This window comes from Oryza glaberrima, chromosome 4, assembly GCF_000147395.1.
Source record: "Oryza glaberrima chromosome 4, OglaRS2, whole genome shotgun sequence".
NCBI lineage: Eukaryota > Viridiplantae > Streptophyta > Magnoliopsida > Poales > Poaceae > Oryza > Oryza glaberrima.
The window spans coordinates 26,557,146-26,572,848 of record NC_068329.1 but is presented as its reverse complement, the minus strand read 5'-3'; the positions used below and the strand labels follow the sequence as shown (position 1 = coordinate 26,572,848).

Here is a 15,703-nt window from a genome sequence, read left to right as displayed (position 1 = left end):
CGAGGGCTGTGAAATAAATTTATCATCGCCGTTTGCTCAAGCGGAAGGAGTAAAATTGACGCAATCAAAGTAGTACATCATGATCCTCCCAAGCAGGAGCGGATTATGCTTATACTTATCGGCTAAAATTTAAATTTAGACTTGATTTTGAGGTTTTTTTCATCGAAGTTTATTTTTCAACCTTTACTTTTAAATCGCTAAAAACACGTATATAAAAATTTTATTTACTAATTATTTTTTATTTATAAATAAGCCGTTTCGCTTATTCCCCAAATTAACGAAACAATGGGCTGTTCAATACTATAGTGAACTTGCTTATACATTTTGTACTTCAAAATATTCACTGTATCTTGTCAGAATCTAACAGAAATTTAGGAGATAACCCTAAATCTCAAGTAATTAATTAAGTTTTAGCTGTCAAAAGCTTGTCTCCGTGTCCCAAGCTCCTGCTCGTCAGAACTGAAAATCATAAGGTAGCTTCATAAGAAAGAAGTCCCGACGATGCAAATCACTATATGACATGTATATTTATTAGTTTGGCAAAATTTACTATAGTACATTTAAAGTTTGTGGTATTTGTTATTGGACATTCAAAAACACGTACTCACTCCGTCTCATAATATAAGGGATTTATAGTTTTTGCTTGCACTATTTGATCACTCGTCTTATTAAAAAATTTTAGAATTATTATTTATTTTTTTGACTTACTTTATTATCCAAAGTATTTTAAGCACAACTTTTCGTTTTTTATATTTGCACGATTTTTTAAATAAGACAATGCAAATAAAAACTCAAAATCACTTATATTATGGGACGGAGGGAGTATTTGTTAAAGGTCACAATGAAAACACGGATTTCATTACATCCGGTACAAACGGGGAGAGTAACAGCGTGGAAAGTAGTAAATTACTCATGTGTTGATCTGTTTGTAAGGTGATTGGGTCTGATTCAAATCAGACCAGACCATTCTGACTCTCCCAATCCAGTCCATTCTCACTCTCTTAGTATGGGTCCGGTTTGAACTAGATCTGCTCGGGTTAAAAATAAATAAGCCCTATGGACAAACTTATCATTTTAAAAAGTTTCTCTATCTCTACTTGCAACGGGTATAATAAAATAATCCGTTCGTGTCTAGTAACTAATTATCATATTTTTACGGTGTCCTATAGCAAGTAATGTGAACTTTGACTGTTTTGTTGTAAATTTTACCGTGTATATGACTCATATATTTGAGGGAGCCAAATGGGCTTTTTCCTGGCCGTAGATACACTTCGATGATGCCGGTCCAGATATGGCCCATTTATTCATCACTGCGGCCAAGGCTGGGCTCTGGACTCTCGACAGCGCATTCTGGGTCCTAGCGTTGGCAAGTTTACAAATGGCCCATAAATTTAAGAGTTTTGATTTATGGTCGAGATTTACAAACGGCCCATAGAGATTTGATCACCAACGGCCATAACTGTTGCAGAGTACTACCATGAAATGTGCGGTATCACTCACACGGTCACACCATGTTTCCACATTGCATTTCCTTCTGTTTTTTCTTTCAGGACCACAGCATAAATAAAGTTCATGGTTGTCCTGTTGCCCATCCGTATTTCCTTTCCAGTAAAACCGACAAAAAGAAAGAAACAATAAACAACAAGGAACACGATGGCGTCGATCAGCAGCAGCCAGAAGATATTGGTCGCTGCGATACAAAAACCGTTTCGCAGGTGCACCGGACGTGTCCCGTGTATTTCCTGGACGCACCCCGTTCCTAACGCTACCTTGTTTTGCCTATGTACGCGCGGACGTGTGGGCGAGCGATCATGACACGACCGTCTTCACCTTGTAGTTCCGCGCGAACGCGCTGTACACGACGAAGTTGAGCGTGCACAGCGCCGCCATGACCCAGAAGAAGTAGTCCAGGTGTCCCTCGTTGAGGTTGTCCGAAATCCACCCGGGCCGGCCGTCCACGGCGGTGAACGCGTTCACGACGGCGTAGATGAAGGAGCTCATGTAGCTTCCCAGCGCCACGGTGAGCAGCGCCAGCGACGTGCAGATGCTCTTCATGGACTCCGGCGCCTCGCTGTAGAAGAACTCCAGCTGCGCGATGTAGCAGAACACCTCACCGCCGGCCAGCATGAAGTACTGCGGCATCTGCCACGCGATGCTCAGGGACTCGCCGCGCGCCGCCGCGTCGAGGCGCACCATCTCCACCAGCGCGGCGATGGCCATGGCGACCGCGATGAGCAGACGGCCGGCGCCCATGCGCCGCAGCTGCGACGGCTCGCCGTTGGCCGGGGAGAAGCTCCTGAGGAGCGGCACGATCACCGAGCCGTAGACGAGCACCCATGCCAGGACGCAGAACACCTCGAAGGACACCATCGACGCGGCGGGGATGGTGAACGACATGATCCGCATGTTCATCGCGGCGCCCTGCTGCACGAACGTGGTGTTCAGCTGCGCGTACGCCGCCGACAGCACGATGCTCGTCGCCCATATCGGCAGCAGCCGCATCAGGATCTTGAGCTCCTCCACCTGCGTCACCGTGCATAGCCTCCACGAGCCCGCGGCCGCCGCCGAGGCGTCGTTCGAGTCCTCTTCCAGGTCGGACTGCACGATCACCGCCGCCTTGTCAAGAAAGCTGAACTCGTCGGTGTGCGTGATCTTGGGCTGATCGATCTTGTCATGGACCTCGTAGAGGAGGGCGGCGTCGGCGGGGACACGGAGGCTGACCTTCCGGCACGCGGCGACCACCACCTGGGCGAGGCTCTTGAGCGGCGTGCCGGTGGGCATGCTGCGCTTGTACATGGGCGTGGCGAGCACGAAGCCGCCGAACGCGATCGCGACGCAAACCGTGGCGATGCCGAAGCCGAGTCCCCAGCTCACGTTCTGCTGGATCCACACGATGAATAGGCCCGACACGATCATCCCGAAGTCGACGCACATGTAGAACCAGCTGAAGAAGGACATCTTCCGCTCCCGGTCCACCGCGTTGTCGTCGTCGAACTGCTCCGCGCCGAACGGCAGCAGCGCCGCGCGCACGCCGCCGCTGCCGAACGCCACGAGGTAGAGCCCCACGAAGGCGATGGTCTGCGCGCCAAACACAGGCTGCTGGCACGACGTCGAGCCCGCCACGGCGCACAGCGCGGTGGTCGGCAGGAACGCCGAGAAGGTGACCAGCACCATGCCCAGGAGGTAGAACACGAGGGAGACGAGGATGGTGTTGTAGTTGCCGAAGAACGTGTCGGCGATGATGGCGCCGAACACCGGCGTGAGGTAGCTCGTGCCGAACCACGTCGTGACATTGGACGCGCTCGCGAGGCTGCTGCCGTGCAGGACGGTCTCCAGGTACACCACCAGGTTCGTGGCAATGCCGTTGAACGCTGTGCTCTCCAAGCACTCGAATCCTAGCACCACCGCCGGCGCTTTGCTCCCGCTCTTCTTGTCCTGGATGAGTGGCACCGTCAGGCTGACGTCGTCCTGGAGTTTCGGGTTCCAGCTCTGCAGATCAAGTTCAAAGTTTGGGGAGAACATGTCAGTTTACATTTTTTTTTATTTCTTGTATATCTGAACAAGTCATCAAAGTTTTTGCGGCGTTGTTGTAGACGTCAGCGATTGTACTTGAAAATCGTGAAGGGATAAAGGAAGCAGCTTTGTACAGATGAATACGAAAGGTATACGGTGGTTGTGGTGCACTTGTGTGTATGTGTTCTGTTGCTTTAGTTTTCTGACCAACTTTTTTTTAAACTTATGCGTGAAAAGTCTGACAAAATTTATTAGTATTAAACACACACTATTAATTTTTTAAACTTCAGAATTTTTCACGCTCGTTTTAACCATGGAGACCTGACCAATGAGTGTGTTGCCACCAACTCACCCTCGTGGCAACGTGCCAATACGTCGTACGACTATAGTGTGTTTGGATACGGTTCGTCTTAGCCGTAACATTATTCTCTATCTTGCGTAGAAAAGGGTCAAATAGTGGTGCAACTGCACCACATAGATGTAGACCATGACTGTTTCCTTCGTTCACCTATTCACCTCTGTTCTGTCATTTTGGTGAACCTGATAACAACCCATTCTTCAATCTGAACTCTGAATTTAAAGAAGGTGAAACCAATAACAGCATGCCTGAAAATTACTATGCTATAGTTATGATCCATATGCGTGCATTCTCACTGCCATCGCTTGTTTCCAAGTTGCAAACTGGAGTACTAAGAAAGATCAATTCATGATGAGCGAAACCGGTGAGAGGAGGAGAACGAGATAATTGTGAAGTTGTGCATATGCTTACCTCTGGCAGCCGCTGCTGGCCTCTCTCCATGGCGTCGCCGGCGTCCATTGTCGCTATGCTGCTGCAACTCGTTCAGAAATCAGAATTCAACGTCACCTGCTTTTTCTGCAGCTAAGCTAGCTCCTGCCGTCGTGAGAGCGCCTTGGGGTTTTTGGCTGCGAGCTGAGCACGAGAGATGGAAATGAGCGGCAAGCAGGGCAGCTTATATACGCTTCCCGCGAGAGAGATGGAGAGAACAGGTAAGCGCCCTGGCCGCAGTCACCATCTACCCACCCCAGTGAGAAAAATAAAAAATATCAGCGCGAGATCAATTCAAATCTCTGCGTTTTTAGGTGAACGCAAATTGTATTATACTACCATTACGCATTTATGCTTTCCTTGCACGGTTTCATTGCTCTATTTTAGCGCGCACATGCGTAAAATACTAGTCCACTGCAGAATTAATTAAAGATCGAGAAGCAAGCAGTTGGTCGTAATGGTTTTTGGTCGCGAGACGTGCGGGAAATTTCCGAGCTGTGCTGGTCGCGGGCTGCGAAGGCTGGCTGTGGCAGGCTAGCAGCTGCTCCGATTAGTCTTGGCTCCTGAAGGAGACTACTACTGCACTTTTGTCCGGAGTGCGATCTGCGCCTTTTTGAGGACGGCGTGCCGCCGTGGCAACAACTATCTATCGAGAATTTGCTGCACCCAATCTTCTAGCTGGATTCTGAAACGTGCCGAATTTACCTCGGCGGCTATCTACGGAAAGATGCGTCTCGGCTTAATGTGGTGTTCCCTGCTTCACTGTCAGAAGAAGATTCAGTTCAGTGTCTTTGATCCGTGCTGGAGAAAACTGAAGAAACCGTATCAAGGTTATCTGTGGAAGATCCGTCAAAGATAATTCGGCATGTGGTGAGTACTTTTCCATTTTTCTTGTAAGTTTCAGGTTTCTTGTTCTTTGCGATCACGTTTAGGTACCACCACTGAACTTCAGAGTTCAGAACAAACACTGTAATTTGGTCAGGAAATGTGCTCAATCTTTAAGGTGGCTACCTGCAAGGTCGGAATTCCCTCCCTTTGTTAAAAAAAGAGAGAGGGAATTTCTGTACAAGCATGAACGGTCCAGCGGGATTAAAATGTGCACGCAGGGCACTTATCCACTACTACTTGAAATTACATCAGCTGCTCAGAATAACAGTCAAACTACAAGAAGACAGGTGAGACAGCGAGACCTCTTCGGAAAGAGTTTTTGTTCTTCACCTACATTCACTATCAGCAAGGAAAAACCAAGCAACTGCACGAGCAATCCTAAGTCGCTGTCACTGTTTACTGCTTCAATTTGCTCTTTTCATAGTAGCATGCACCGTAACTCTGCTGGTTCTTCGGACACGGTACTAGGTGTTCGACACAGTTGCTTCATCTTTGTCATAACTGACGCGTTCCATTCCTCCATTTCCTCTGACAATAAACAAACAATATAGTGTCTGGTTGGATAGTTCAGGTACGCGTTATAAACGTGAAGCGGTCTTTCTGAATTTTGTTACACCATTCTAACCTGATCTAATATGATTATCCAATATGCAAATAATGAAGTGTTTGTCTTGACAACACGCAATTCTAAATCCACGCGATTTTCTCATGTATTGCTTTGTTACCGTTGTTCTTTTGTTTGTGGACAATGCAAAGTTAACAGATTTATTGCTGATAATGAAAGCGGAGTGATAAGAGAGAATTTAGCTCAGTCAACATTCAACAATCGACCATATGCATGCATGCCTTAGCGGTTAGCGTGCATACAAACTAGACATGTTTTGCACTTTTGCGGTCTGCAACTGCTCACCGTAGAACTAAGATGGAAAAAAACACAGAAGGGAATAAAATGCTTAATTCTGTCTGAATCTTATCAATATTTGTTCCTACCTCTTCTAAGGCTGCGGTATATATATATATACTCCCCTTTTTCCAATTTCTACCCCCCCTATTTTCATTGTGCACAATATTCAAACTGCTAAACAGTGTATATTTTATAGAAAAAATAGAAAAGTTGCATTACAAAATTATATCAATCCATTTTCAAGCATTTTAGCTAATACTTAATTAATCATATACTAATAAGCCATTCCATTTTACGTGTAGAGAAGATTAGTTACCAGCATGTCCTGCCCAACACAGCCTAAAGCTGTCTTTGGAAGTACAAGCTCTCATATTCTATTCCCTCATTTTTTATATGCACGCTTCTCGAATTGCTGTAAAAAAAACCAACACATTGACGTCCCAGGGAAATGCAACTACGCTAGAGATCCTTCAGTTTGTTTGGTGCAAGACACCGTTATTATGTGGTTGTTGAGAGATTCAGTAAAATCGACAGGTTATTAGAGAACTTTCAGTAAGATGGACAAAAGACTTATATAGTGAGATCACATGAACACGTGATGCTTTGACTGAAGAAATGTTACGATCACCTACACCCTGCTCTCCCCGCCAACTCACACAACCGTCACCGATGGTATCACCCGTGGCGAAGTCCTATTGTACGGCTTCTGTTCTCTGCTTAATTTGAATCACGCTCGAGGCGCAAGTAGTAATCAATCTACCAAAATAAATAAAGCTTATGATCAACATCCCTTCTATATAATTTATCCAATGCGATGACTAATCAGTCTTGTTTTACCAAACAGTCTGGCCCCAAAACATCAACCAATACCTGAATCCAGGTCCTCCCAAAAATGTCCTCACGCATTCAGATTCAACTACACCCAAACAGTCAGGCCATGCTGATGACATGGACCCCCAAGATCTCATGTCTGAAATGGTAGGTGGATAAACGGACGAGTCAGAAGTGGAGAAGCAAATAATGGGTATTTAGTTCGTGAAAAAAAATGGGTATACGTTTGACCAGATGTCGGAAGGAGTTTTTAGACACGAAGGAAAAAACTAATTTCATAACTCGCTTGGAAACCGCGAGACGAATTTATTAAGCCTAATTAATCCGTTATTAGCATATACGGGTTACTGTAACACTAATGGCTAATCATGGACTAATTAGGCTCAAAAGATTTATCTCGTGATTTTTATGCAAACTGTGCAATTAATTTTTTTTATATATTTAATGCTATATGTATGTATCCAAATATTCGATGTAATATTTTTTTAAAAAAAAAATTTAAGAACTGAACAAGGCCTTAGTGTCCAGCTTATTCTCACCATTTCGATGAGATTTACTATCGTCTAATCGAGTTATCGCTTTCGGCCATACGTACGTGAAGGCCGGTCGAGATTGACCAGCGATCGATCGAGCTCAACAACCTCCGCTTGACGAAACTCGTAAAAGCGCGCCGTGGCCTCACGCCCTCACCAACCAGACGATGCCGCAACTCCCGCAAGCCTGAAATCTTCTTTGATCTTTGCTAGGAGGTAGTTGCCGCCGACCGTTGCGTTCAAATATCTGTGAAGACTGTTCCGCTGCTCGATTCTCCTTCGTTTTTGGAGATTGGGTAAGAGTTTAATAGTATAGCCCACTGTTAGCTCCAATTCATCTACAGCCAATTTAATAGCTATTTATATAATAGTTGATTACTATACTATTAATATATTGTCCCACATGTCATACACACATTACGTCTTATAATCCGTGCGGTAGCTTGCTACAGATATGTAGTCCGTTGCTCTTCTCTCTCGTCGTTTATCTCATTAAAATGTGTTAATTGTACTTGCTCTAAGCCGTTTGGCTTACGAGCATCTGGACCCATGCCACTAGGCTCCATGCCAGAGCGTCCAAAATTGGTAAAAAATACTAGCCAATATAAAGTATGTGCTCAAGAAAGGCCTTCGGACTCTAATTATTTTAATAGTTTGGAAGATCTGAAAGGAAAGAAATCAGTGGGTTTTCAAACACAAGGAGACTGTGGCCCCTAACCTTATGAAAAAATAAAAGAAGAGGCAAGAACTAGGACCATGGCGGGAGCAAGGAGGCTACGAGATTTTATATCAAATTGTGTATAGGCCTTCTCAGTTTTCTACATTTATTATTTTTTTATCCCTACGAGTTATACTTTGTTCCCTCTATTTTTAATGAATAGCACAATCTCGTGCTGATACCCTTAAAAAAGAAGAAGAGAGAATTGAACAGATAATAGCCCGATCTGCGTGCTTGATCAGATCGGCAGCATCACCTCCCCGTCAAAATTGATGGGCAGGTTTGCCGAATCTCCACGTAGTTCAGATCGTCCAGCCTGTAAAACTGCATGTCTGAAAAAGGGTAGGTGGGGGAAACACGACGGGAGCTCCGGCGAGCGGCGGTGAGGGCCGAGGAGAAAAGTAGGAGCCCGCGCGCTCTTCTTCTGCTATGGAGGAGGATTGCTGGTGACCGTCAGATCAAAATTTTACGGTCTAATAGATCAACGAAATGGGTACTTAGGTACGATGGGCAGTTCTAGCCCAACGATACGGAGAACGAAATTTCGCGATCGCTAATTCTCGGCGCGCGCGCCCCTCCGCCCACGCTTTTTTTTTCCCTTTTTTTACCCATTTTTTCGTCTTTTCCCACTTTTTTTTATTTTTAATCTTTAGCACGTTTTGTGTTTGAAAGTTTTAAAATTTTGAGTTGAAAATTTTTAAATCTGAACTTGAATATTTTCAAATATCGAGTTGAAAGTTTTAAAATCTCGATTTGAAAGTTTTCAAATTTTTCGAATCTGGAGTTGAAAGTTTTCAAATCTCAAATTGAAAGTTTTCAAAATTTTTAAATCTGGACTTGAAAGTTTTCAAATCTCGATTCTCAAGTTAAAAGTTTTCGAATATGAGTTGAAAGTTTTCAAATCTGACTTGAAAATTTTCAAATCTGAGTTGAAAGTTTTCAAAATTTGACTTTAAAATTTAAAACTTAAATTGAAAGTTTTCAAATCTAACTTAAAAAGTTTTCAATCTGTTAGTAAAAAATCTCCCAAAAAATCTCGAGAATATTTCCTAATTACTATTATTAGTGTTAAGTATATTAACTAATAGAGGTAGTTAATAAGACTTAAAAGAGGGGAGTGCTCGCTATCAGCGCGAACGCGCTAGCAAGGCGCCAGAGCTAATTCGCGTGTACACGTTGGCGGCACGCGTTTAGGCCCATAAGGCCCACGGCGCTGGCGCGTATGCGCGCGGACGGCGTCCACGTCCTTTTTTTTTTTCTGAAAAACCTAAAACTACGTACGCGTTTTTTAGTTTCTCTTTGCCTTTTTTTCGCAATTTTTTTATTTTAGAAGTTGAATATTTCATCTTTGATTTTAGTTGAAAGTTTTGAATTTGAGTAGAAAATTTTTAAGATTTGAGTTGAATTTTTGAATTTTTAGATAAAATTTTTCAAATTTAAGTTAAATGTTTTAAATTTTCGGATGAAAGTTTTTAAATCTGAATTGAAAATTTTCGAATCTTAAGTTAAAAGTTTTTAAATCCGAGTTGAAAGTTTTCAAATCTAGATTTGAAAGTTTTAAAATATAAGTTGAATTTTTTTAAAAAAGTTAGATTGAAAGTATTCAAATCTTGACTTCAAAATTTTTAAATCTGAGTTAAAAGTTTAAAAAAAATCTTGACTTGAAAGTTTTCAAATCCGAGTCGAAAGTTTTTAAATCTGAGTTAAAAGTTTTCAAATTTGGATCAAAATTTTCAAATCTGGGTCGAAAGTTTTTAAATCCGAATTGAAAGTTTCAAATCCGGGTTGAAAGTTTTCCACATCTGAGTTAAAAGTTCTATTTATGTATTATTTTTTGAAAAAAAAACTAATACTAACAATTATCATTAGCGCTAATTAAGGTCATCAATACTAATCAGCGTTATTAGCGCTGAGAAGTGAAATAGGGACGTGCGCGGCTGCGCCAGATAGGCAGCTAGCGCGCACGCGCCCATTAGGAAGCCCCCTAGCAAGGAGCCCCCGCAAAATTCAGCTTGTCTTGTTCGCCGGCGAAAGTTGCGTCGCATCTTGGCCCATCAAATCTGGATCGCTGCCAGTGATGTCGATCCATGCTGGCCCAACAAATTGAGGGTACAGCCCACAGATAGTCAATCTGTCCAAATCGGCCCATTAAAATTAGGCCCATGTTTTTGCCTATGTACTATGTTTCTTTACATATAAGGCCCTCCTATGGCTGTTTATTGCAAGACCATTCACTTGCCATTTCAGGTGCTCGACGCGGAGTGGCGGACGACGACGGCCGTCGAGCCCCTTCGCCGGCGCATGTTCTGCATCCCGTCGTCAAAGCATTTTTCTGTTGTTCTGACACAAGCGAATGTCAAGTATAATCCCTACCTAACCTTCTTTGGCGTGTAGTTCTTGGCGAGGGCGACGTAAACTGCGAAGTTCACCGCGGTGATGGCCACGATGAGCAGGAAGAAGTAATCCAGGTGACCGTCATCCAAGTCCAGTGGAAACCACCCTGCATTGCCCCATGCCGCGGTCACCTTCGCCACCAGAGTCACCAGCTGAGAGTTGAGCAGGTTCCCGAGCGATATGGCGAGGAAGTAGAACGCCGTCGACGCGCTCCGCATCGTCTCCGGCGACTGGTCGTAGAAGAACTCCAGCTGCCCGACGGTGAGCGACGCGTCGGAGGCGGCCATCACGAGGTACTGCGGCAGCAGCCACGCGATGCCCATGGCGGGCGCCCCGGCCCTGGCCGCGTGCAGCCGGCGCGCCTCGGTGCACGCGGCCACGCCCACCGCGACGACCGCCGTCGCGTGGCCGAACCCCATGAGCTGCAGCGGCGTGAACGCCACGGCGCGGCCGAGGCACCGGCGCGCCGCGGGCACCACGGCCCTGTTGTAGAGCGTGACGAAGACGGCGACGAACGCCATCTGGAAGGACGACAGCGACGCGGCCGGGACGGATAATGCGCCGCGCGCGATCCGGCCGTCCGTCTTGGTGCCCTGCTGCACGAACGTGGTCTGAGCCTGCGTGTTCGCGATGAAGTAGACCGCCGACGTGAGCCATATCGGGATCAACCGCAGCAGAATCTTGACCTCCTCCACCTGGGACACCGTGCACAGCCTCCACCGGTCGCCGTCTTCCAGATCCTCGTCGCTGACAATGGCAGCCTTGTCCAAACACCTAGTGCATTGCAAAGGGACGAGTCTCTGAGACCATGGTTGTTCACCTAGCTCCATGAGAATATATTAGATTACTACCTGAATTGGTTGGTGTGCTCTAATCGTTCGTGCACCGGATGCTGCAACGAGTTCTTGACGCCGTCGTCCTCGTACAGTTCAGTTGGATCGTCCGGCAAAGTCAATTTAGCCTTGTGAGAGAACGCCACAAGCACTTGGATCACACTCTTCAACGGGCTGCCCGCCGGGGGCAGGATTCGGTACATGGGCGCTGTCGCGGCGAGGACGACGACCGCGACCGCGACGAACGACGCGCACAGGCCGTACCCGAACCCCCAGCTCACGTTGTCCTCGAACCAAACCAGCATCGTCCCCGCCGTGAGCATGCCCACGTTGGCCACCGCGTAGTACCAGCTGAAGTAGGACGCCTTCCTCTCCCGCACCCGCTCGTTCTTGCCGCCGCCGTCGTCGTCGTCGAGCTGCTCCGGCCCGAACGCGATCAGCACGGCCTTCGCGCCGCCGATCCCGAGGGCGCAGAGGTATATGCCCGTGAAGAAGACCAGCTTCTGGCTGAGCGTCGCCGGGACGCAGTAGGCGCTCTGCCCGCACGACGGCGGCCTCAGAGACGGCAGCGTGGCCGACGCGGTGATGGTGACCATGCCCTGTGTTCGGATTGTGTCCGTCAGAGAAGCAGAGAGCGCCATTGTGCTTCTGCAGATCATGTGCATTACAGGGGAAGATCGCTTACGACGAGAGCTATGGAGAAGCCGGCCAACACCGTCGTGTACTTTCCCCAGCAAGAGTCGGCGACGGCGGCGCCGAGGATGGGCATGAGGTAGGCAGTTCCGACCCAAGAACTGACCGTCGCCACGTTCGAAGCACTGTCGCCATGAAGAACGTCCTGAAGATACACTATCAGGTTCAGGTAGACCCCGTAGAAGGCAGTGATTTCCAAGAATTGCAGGCCTGTTAGTTAGGATGGGTTGACTGGTGAGAATCTTACATAATTCAGTTCGAATTGGCAGTTCAAGAATCTAAACAGAGGTAGACAAAAAAAAGGAAAAAATATGAAAAAGACAGTAGTGTTGGCTGAAAAACATCACTCTGGAAAAAGTTGAAAGGTAATCCTAGGATATCCGCGCATGGTAATCTGACGTTTATTTGATCCAATCATGCATAAGACCAGGTCTCATATAGTCATATCATTATTTTCAATCAGTCTAATCTACGTTTCCCTTTTCTCGAGAATCAGTCTAATCCGATCGTTGTCTAACCTACTATAGCTGATGACTACTGCTACTGCACACATATTTATTTCAGACCTAGGTTTTTTTAGACAAATCAGTACTACAGTAACTCTTTTTTTTTTCTCAGCATTTTCATCTGACGATATTGCAATATTGCTGATTTGAACAAGTCGAGCAAGTATGGCTAGGCACTCACTCAAGATGATTATCAGTGCCTTGTTGGAGCAGCTCTCAACCTTCTGCACCTCAGCCACCTCTTGTCCCCGATCTTCCTGAGATACCAGGCTCTGATTTGAGGAAGATGCCTGCAAGCATTACAGCAAGCAAAACCTTAAAGCAGAGTCGCCGTATACTAGTACCAATCTCATTTTGACCAAAAAATAGAACAATAAAGCAGTTGCCACGTAAGTAAATAAGTTGGTGTTCTCATCGAAGCCCCATTTGGAATGCGAAGGTAACCAGCCTATCGTACCTCGCAATCTTCAGCAGAGCAGAAATCGATAAACGGAAAGACTCCTCTGCACTCTGCAGTGCGGTGGCCACAAGTCTACAACCATATAGTACAGTGGAGGAGCTGCTTCTGCTGTGGTCTGTGGACCATCCATCATGTGTTGTTCGACAACGAGGGGCGCCGCGGGCCGCGGGTGCACCGTGCACGGCCCAATTCGGGCGGCACACGCGAAAGCCGCGCGCGACGTACCGGCCGCGGTGGCCGGCTAGCGCGGGTGATGTGAACACGAGCCCTCCGCGATTCGAAGCAACGAGCAATCTCGCGCGCGGCGCCGGCAGCGAAGCTGTCGGTGGTAGTACATACTACTGCTGCTACGGGGGCGCGCGGGGAAGCAGAAGCACGCGTACCTCGTCGTCGGCTAAAAGCGGCGTCCTCAGAGCGCCCTGCTCGGGACGCCGGCGCTCGTGGTCAGCGTCCATGCCGGTGCACCGGTGCTATCCGCGCGCCCCCTCCTTGAAGCTGAAAGAAAACAAACGCCGCGAGTCCGAGTCTCCCAGATGTAGAGAAAGTAATATGATGGTTGGGGGGGTGGAGCAAATCATGTATTAATTGTTTTCTGAAGAAAAAGTGGGTGGAGCAAATCTTCACCGTACCGGCCACGGGGTGACGGCGACGGAATAAAACCATCGTTTTCACGAGTTTAATTAAACCCTTTAGGCCCCAGATATTTTGGCTGGGTCGTGACACACACTTCATCGGACAATGATTGGTTTTGGAGTATTGCCAGCTCCAACTTGTTTTTTTAAGAAACAGATCGATATATTGATCCGGCTTTGGGAGAGAAAGCCCGCAAGACGTGTAAGCTTTTACTTCATCCAACCCTTATTATCCCCTGTGCCTGAAAGCTCCGGTATCGTTTGGGGATCACTCTTCTAATTGAGACAAGTCAAGCGTCAATAGATCTCGTTCAACCGGACCATGAAGATCGAGGTGGTTCCTGTTCGCGAGTACGGCAACTACAGGGTAACAGGTAAAAATCTGTAAATGAGACACAGAAACGTATAGGTCAACCAGTGAATGGAGCTCGCCGGCCCAAACAGCGTTGACAGCTAATCGAGATGGATGCATGGCGCCAGATGTGCAGTGGTTAATCTTGCTGCTAGTGTTTTCCCTGGGGCAAGATTTCAGGAAACAGCTGAAAGCCTGAAGCAGCACATGACTGCAGGAGCCACTGAGCACAAAATAGTACTTATCGTAACTAAGATGCGTGCAGTAAAAAAAACCAAACTGATTCTCCCAGAAGCAAAAGACCAAACTTCACGTTTACGAGTACACTTTTACAGTGTACAGTACTACGGATCAATTCACTTCTGCTGCTCACATGAGTACAGGATACAGGGGGACGGACGCATGGTAGCCAGTTAATTTTGCTGAACATATGAACTGGGCCTTCTTTCTTCTTGGGCCCCCACTAAACAATGATAGCCTCTTTTGATCTTCTGAAAACGAGTCAGTCTGGAACGTCTGGTTGGTTTTGCTTTTACTCGACCTGCAGGCTGCAAACAAGGCACATTTTCGTGCTTGCAGAATATCTTATTCCCAAACCTAAAAAAATGGTGGAAATAAAAGAGAGCAAGAACAACTTTGGTCCCAGCGATTAACTGCGCTCACTGCAAAAGAGAGGCAGCAATAGTGCTCCAGCAGCATTAAAAGAAAATGTTCCAACAAAAGGAAAAAAAATTCCACTTGCCGTGTAGGTTCCCAGGCAAGCACGCCCAGGCCCAGCACCTGCTGCAAGCGTTAGCGTTTTCACTCCACATCTCTTAAATTTTGTTCTTGCCGAAGACAACTGCGAGCCCCTGCAAATGCCATCATCATGCAGGGCATGAGACACATACGCATGCATGCGTCTCCTCTGAAAGTCTGAAACATTCATACGTGCCGGCACAGGGGTTCCCTTAAAGTTTTCAGCCCAGTTCGGTTCTTGGCATGCATTAAGGTTGCTTGCCCCCTCCCAAACAGTGCGAGGCTGTGTGAGCAATGTGCATTGCATGCAAGCAAGCAGCAGCAGAAGCTATAGCACTGGTGCCTGCGTGCACGTACGCGCCATTGATCCACACACACCGGATCAAATGCGAGCTATAGTAGTAGTCCTATATCGGACGACGGACAGGTACGCCCCGGCGATTAAATGCCTAATTATTGGATCCATCACAACCCAATCACGTACAGTCACGGCCATTGCTGTTGTACAGGGGCGTCGTCGTCCGGAATTATCCTTACCCACACGGGGGTTTGATGCATTGTTTGCATGGCGGAAAAGCACTCGATATGCGTGTTTTGCTCGATCATTTTGCCCCGCGAGGAGGAGAGCGAGCGCGCACGAACTCCATGAACAGCGACGGCCGCGGCAGCTTTTGCGTCGCCGTCGTACTCGTACGAGCGGACTGTTGATCAACGCGGCGTGGAGAACGAGGGCGATGACTGATAAAACAAGATGCAGAGGGAGGGCCGCCTCTCCAAACATTTTCTTAAGAAATCTGTAAGTGTATTGGTAATTAAATACGGGACTTTTACCACTGTACTGTCAAAACAACAAGGGCGATGACTGATAAAGGACCATTTTTGTTTGATGCCAAAATATATCCTATCAAATTATTGTTATTT

At 46.8% G+C, this 15,703-nt stretch overlaps 2 protein-coding genes across 3 annotated transcripts; both read right to left on the bottom strand.

The window, feature by feature from the left end:
* Nucleotides 1-1,483: 1,483 nt before the first annotated feature.
* Nucleotides 1,484-4,434, bottom strand: LOC127771677 (protein NRT1/ PTR FAMILY 8.3-like). Its single transcript, XM_052297603.1, has 2 exons — nt 4,283-4,434; nt 1,484-3,489 (listed from the first exon to the last, which is right to left on the bottom strand). Exons 1-2 carry the CDS (start codon nt 4,328-4,330, stop codon nt 1,810-1,812), a joined length of 1,728 nt encoding a protein of 575 aa, XP_052153563.1. The 5' UTR covers nt 4,331-4,434; the 3' UTR covers nt 1,484-1,809.
* A 5,584-nt stretch (nt 4,435-10,018) lies between these two features.
* LOC127769914 (protein NRT1/ PTR FAMILY 8.3-like) lies at nt 10,019-13,611 on the bottom strand. Of its 2 annotated transcripts, none has more exons than XM_052295573.1 (5): nt 13,058-13,420; nt 12,782-12,890; nt 12,087-12,304; nt 11,420-12,000; nt 10,019-11,342 (listed from the first exon to the last, which is right to left on the bottom strand). In XM_052295573.1, the coding sequence occupies exons 3-5, from the start codon at nt 12,168-12,170 to the stop codon at nt 10,544-10,546; spliced, it is 1,464 nt and encodes a 487-aa protein (XP_052151533.1). In that variant the 5' UTR covers nt 12,171-12,304; nt 12,782-12,890; nt 13,058-13,420; the 3' UTR covers nt 10,019-10,543. The 2 variants fall into 2 exon arrangements, with proteins under 2 accessions (XP_052151533.1, XP_052151532.1); XM_052295572.1 differs by lacking the exon at nt 13,058-13,420 and adding an exon at nt 13,444-13,611 and having other exon boundaries at nt 10,025-11,342.
* Nucleotides 13,612-15,703: the final 2,092 nt, after the last annotated feature.

Bases quoted from the DNA above. Each gene is read 5' to 3' on its own strand.
- LOC127771677 (XM_052297603.1), bottom strand. From the start codon at position 4,330: ATGGACGCCGGCGACGCCATGGAGAGAGGCCAGCAGCGGCTGCCAGAG. The intron at 3,490-4,282 runs GTAAGCATATGC...CTTGATCTGCAG, and splicing joins GCCAGCAGCGGCTGCCAGAG to AGCTGGAACCCGAAACTCCA.
- LOC127769914 (XM_052295572.1), bottom strand. From the start codon at position 13,515: ATGGACGCTGACCACGAGCGCCGGCGTCCCGAGCAGGGCGCTCTGAGG. The intron at 12,891-13,443 runs GTACGCGTGCTT...TAATGCTTGCAG, and splicing joins CGCTTTTAGCCGACGACGAG to GCATCTTCCTCAAATCAGAG. The intron at 12,001-12,086 runs GTAAGCGATCTT...ATCCGAACACAG, and splicing joins GCTTCTCCATAGCTCTCGTC to GGCATGGTCACCATCACCGC.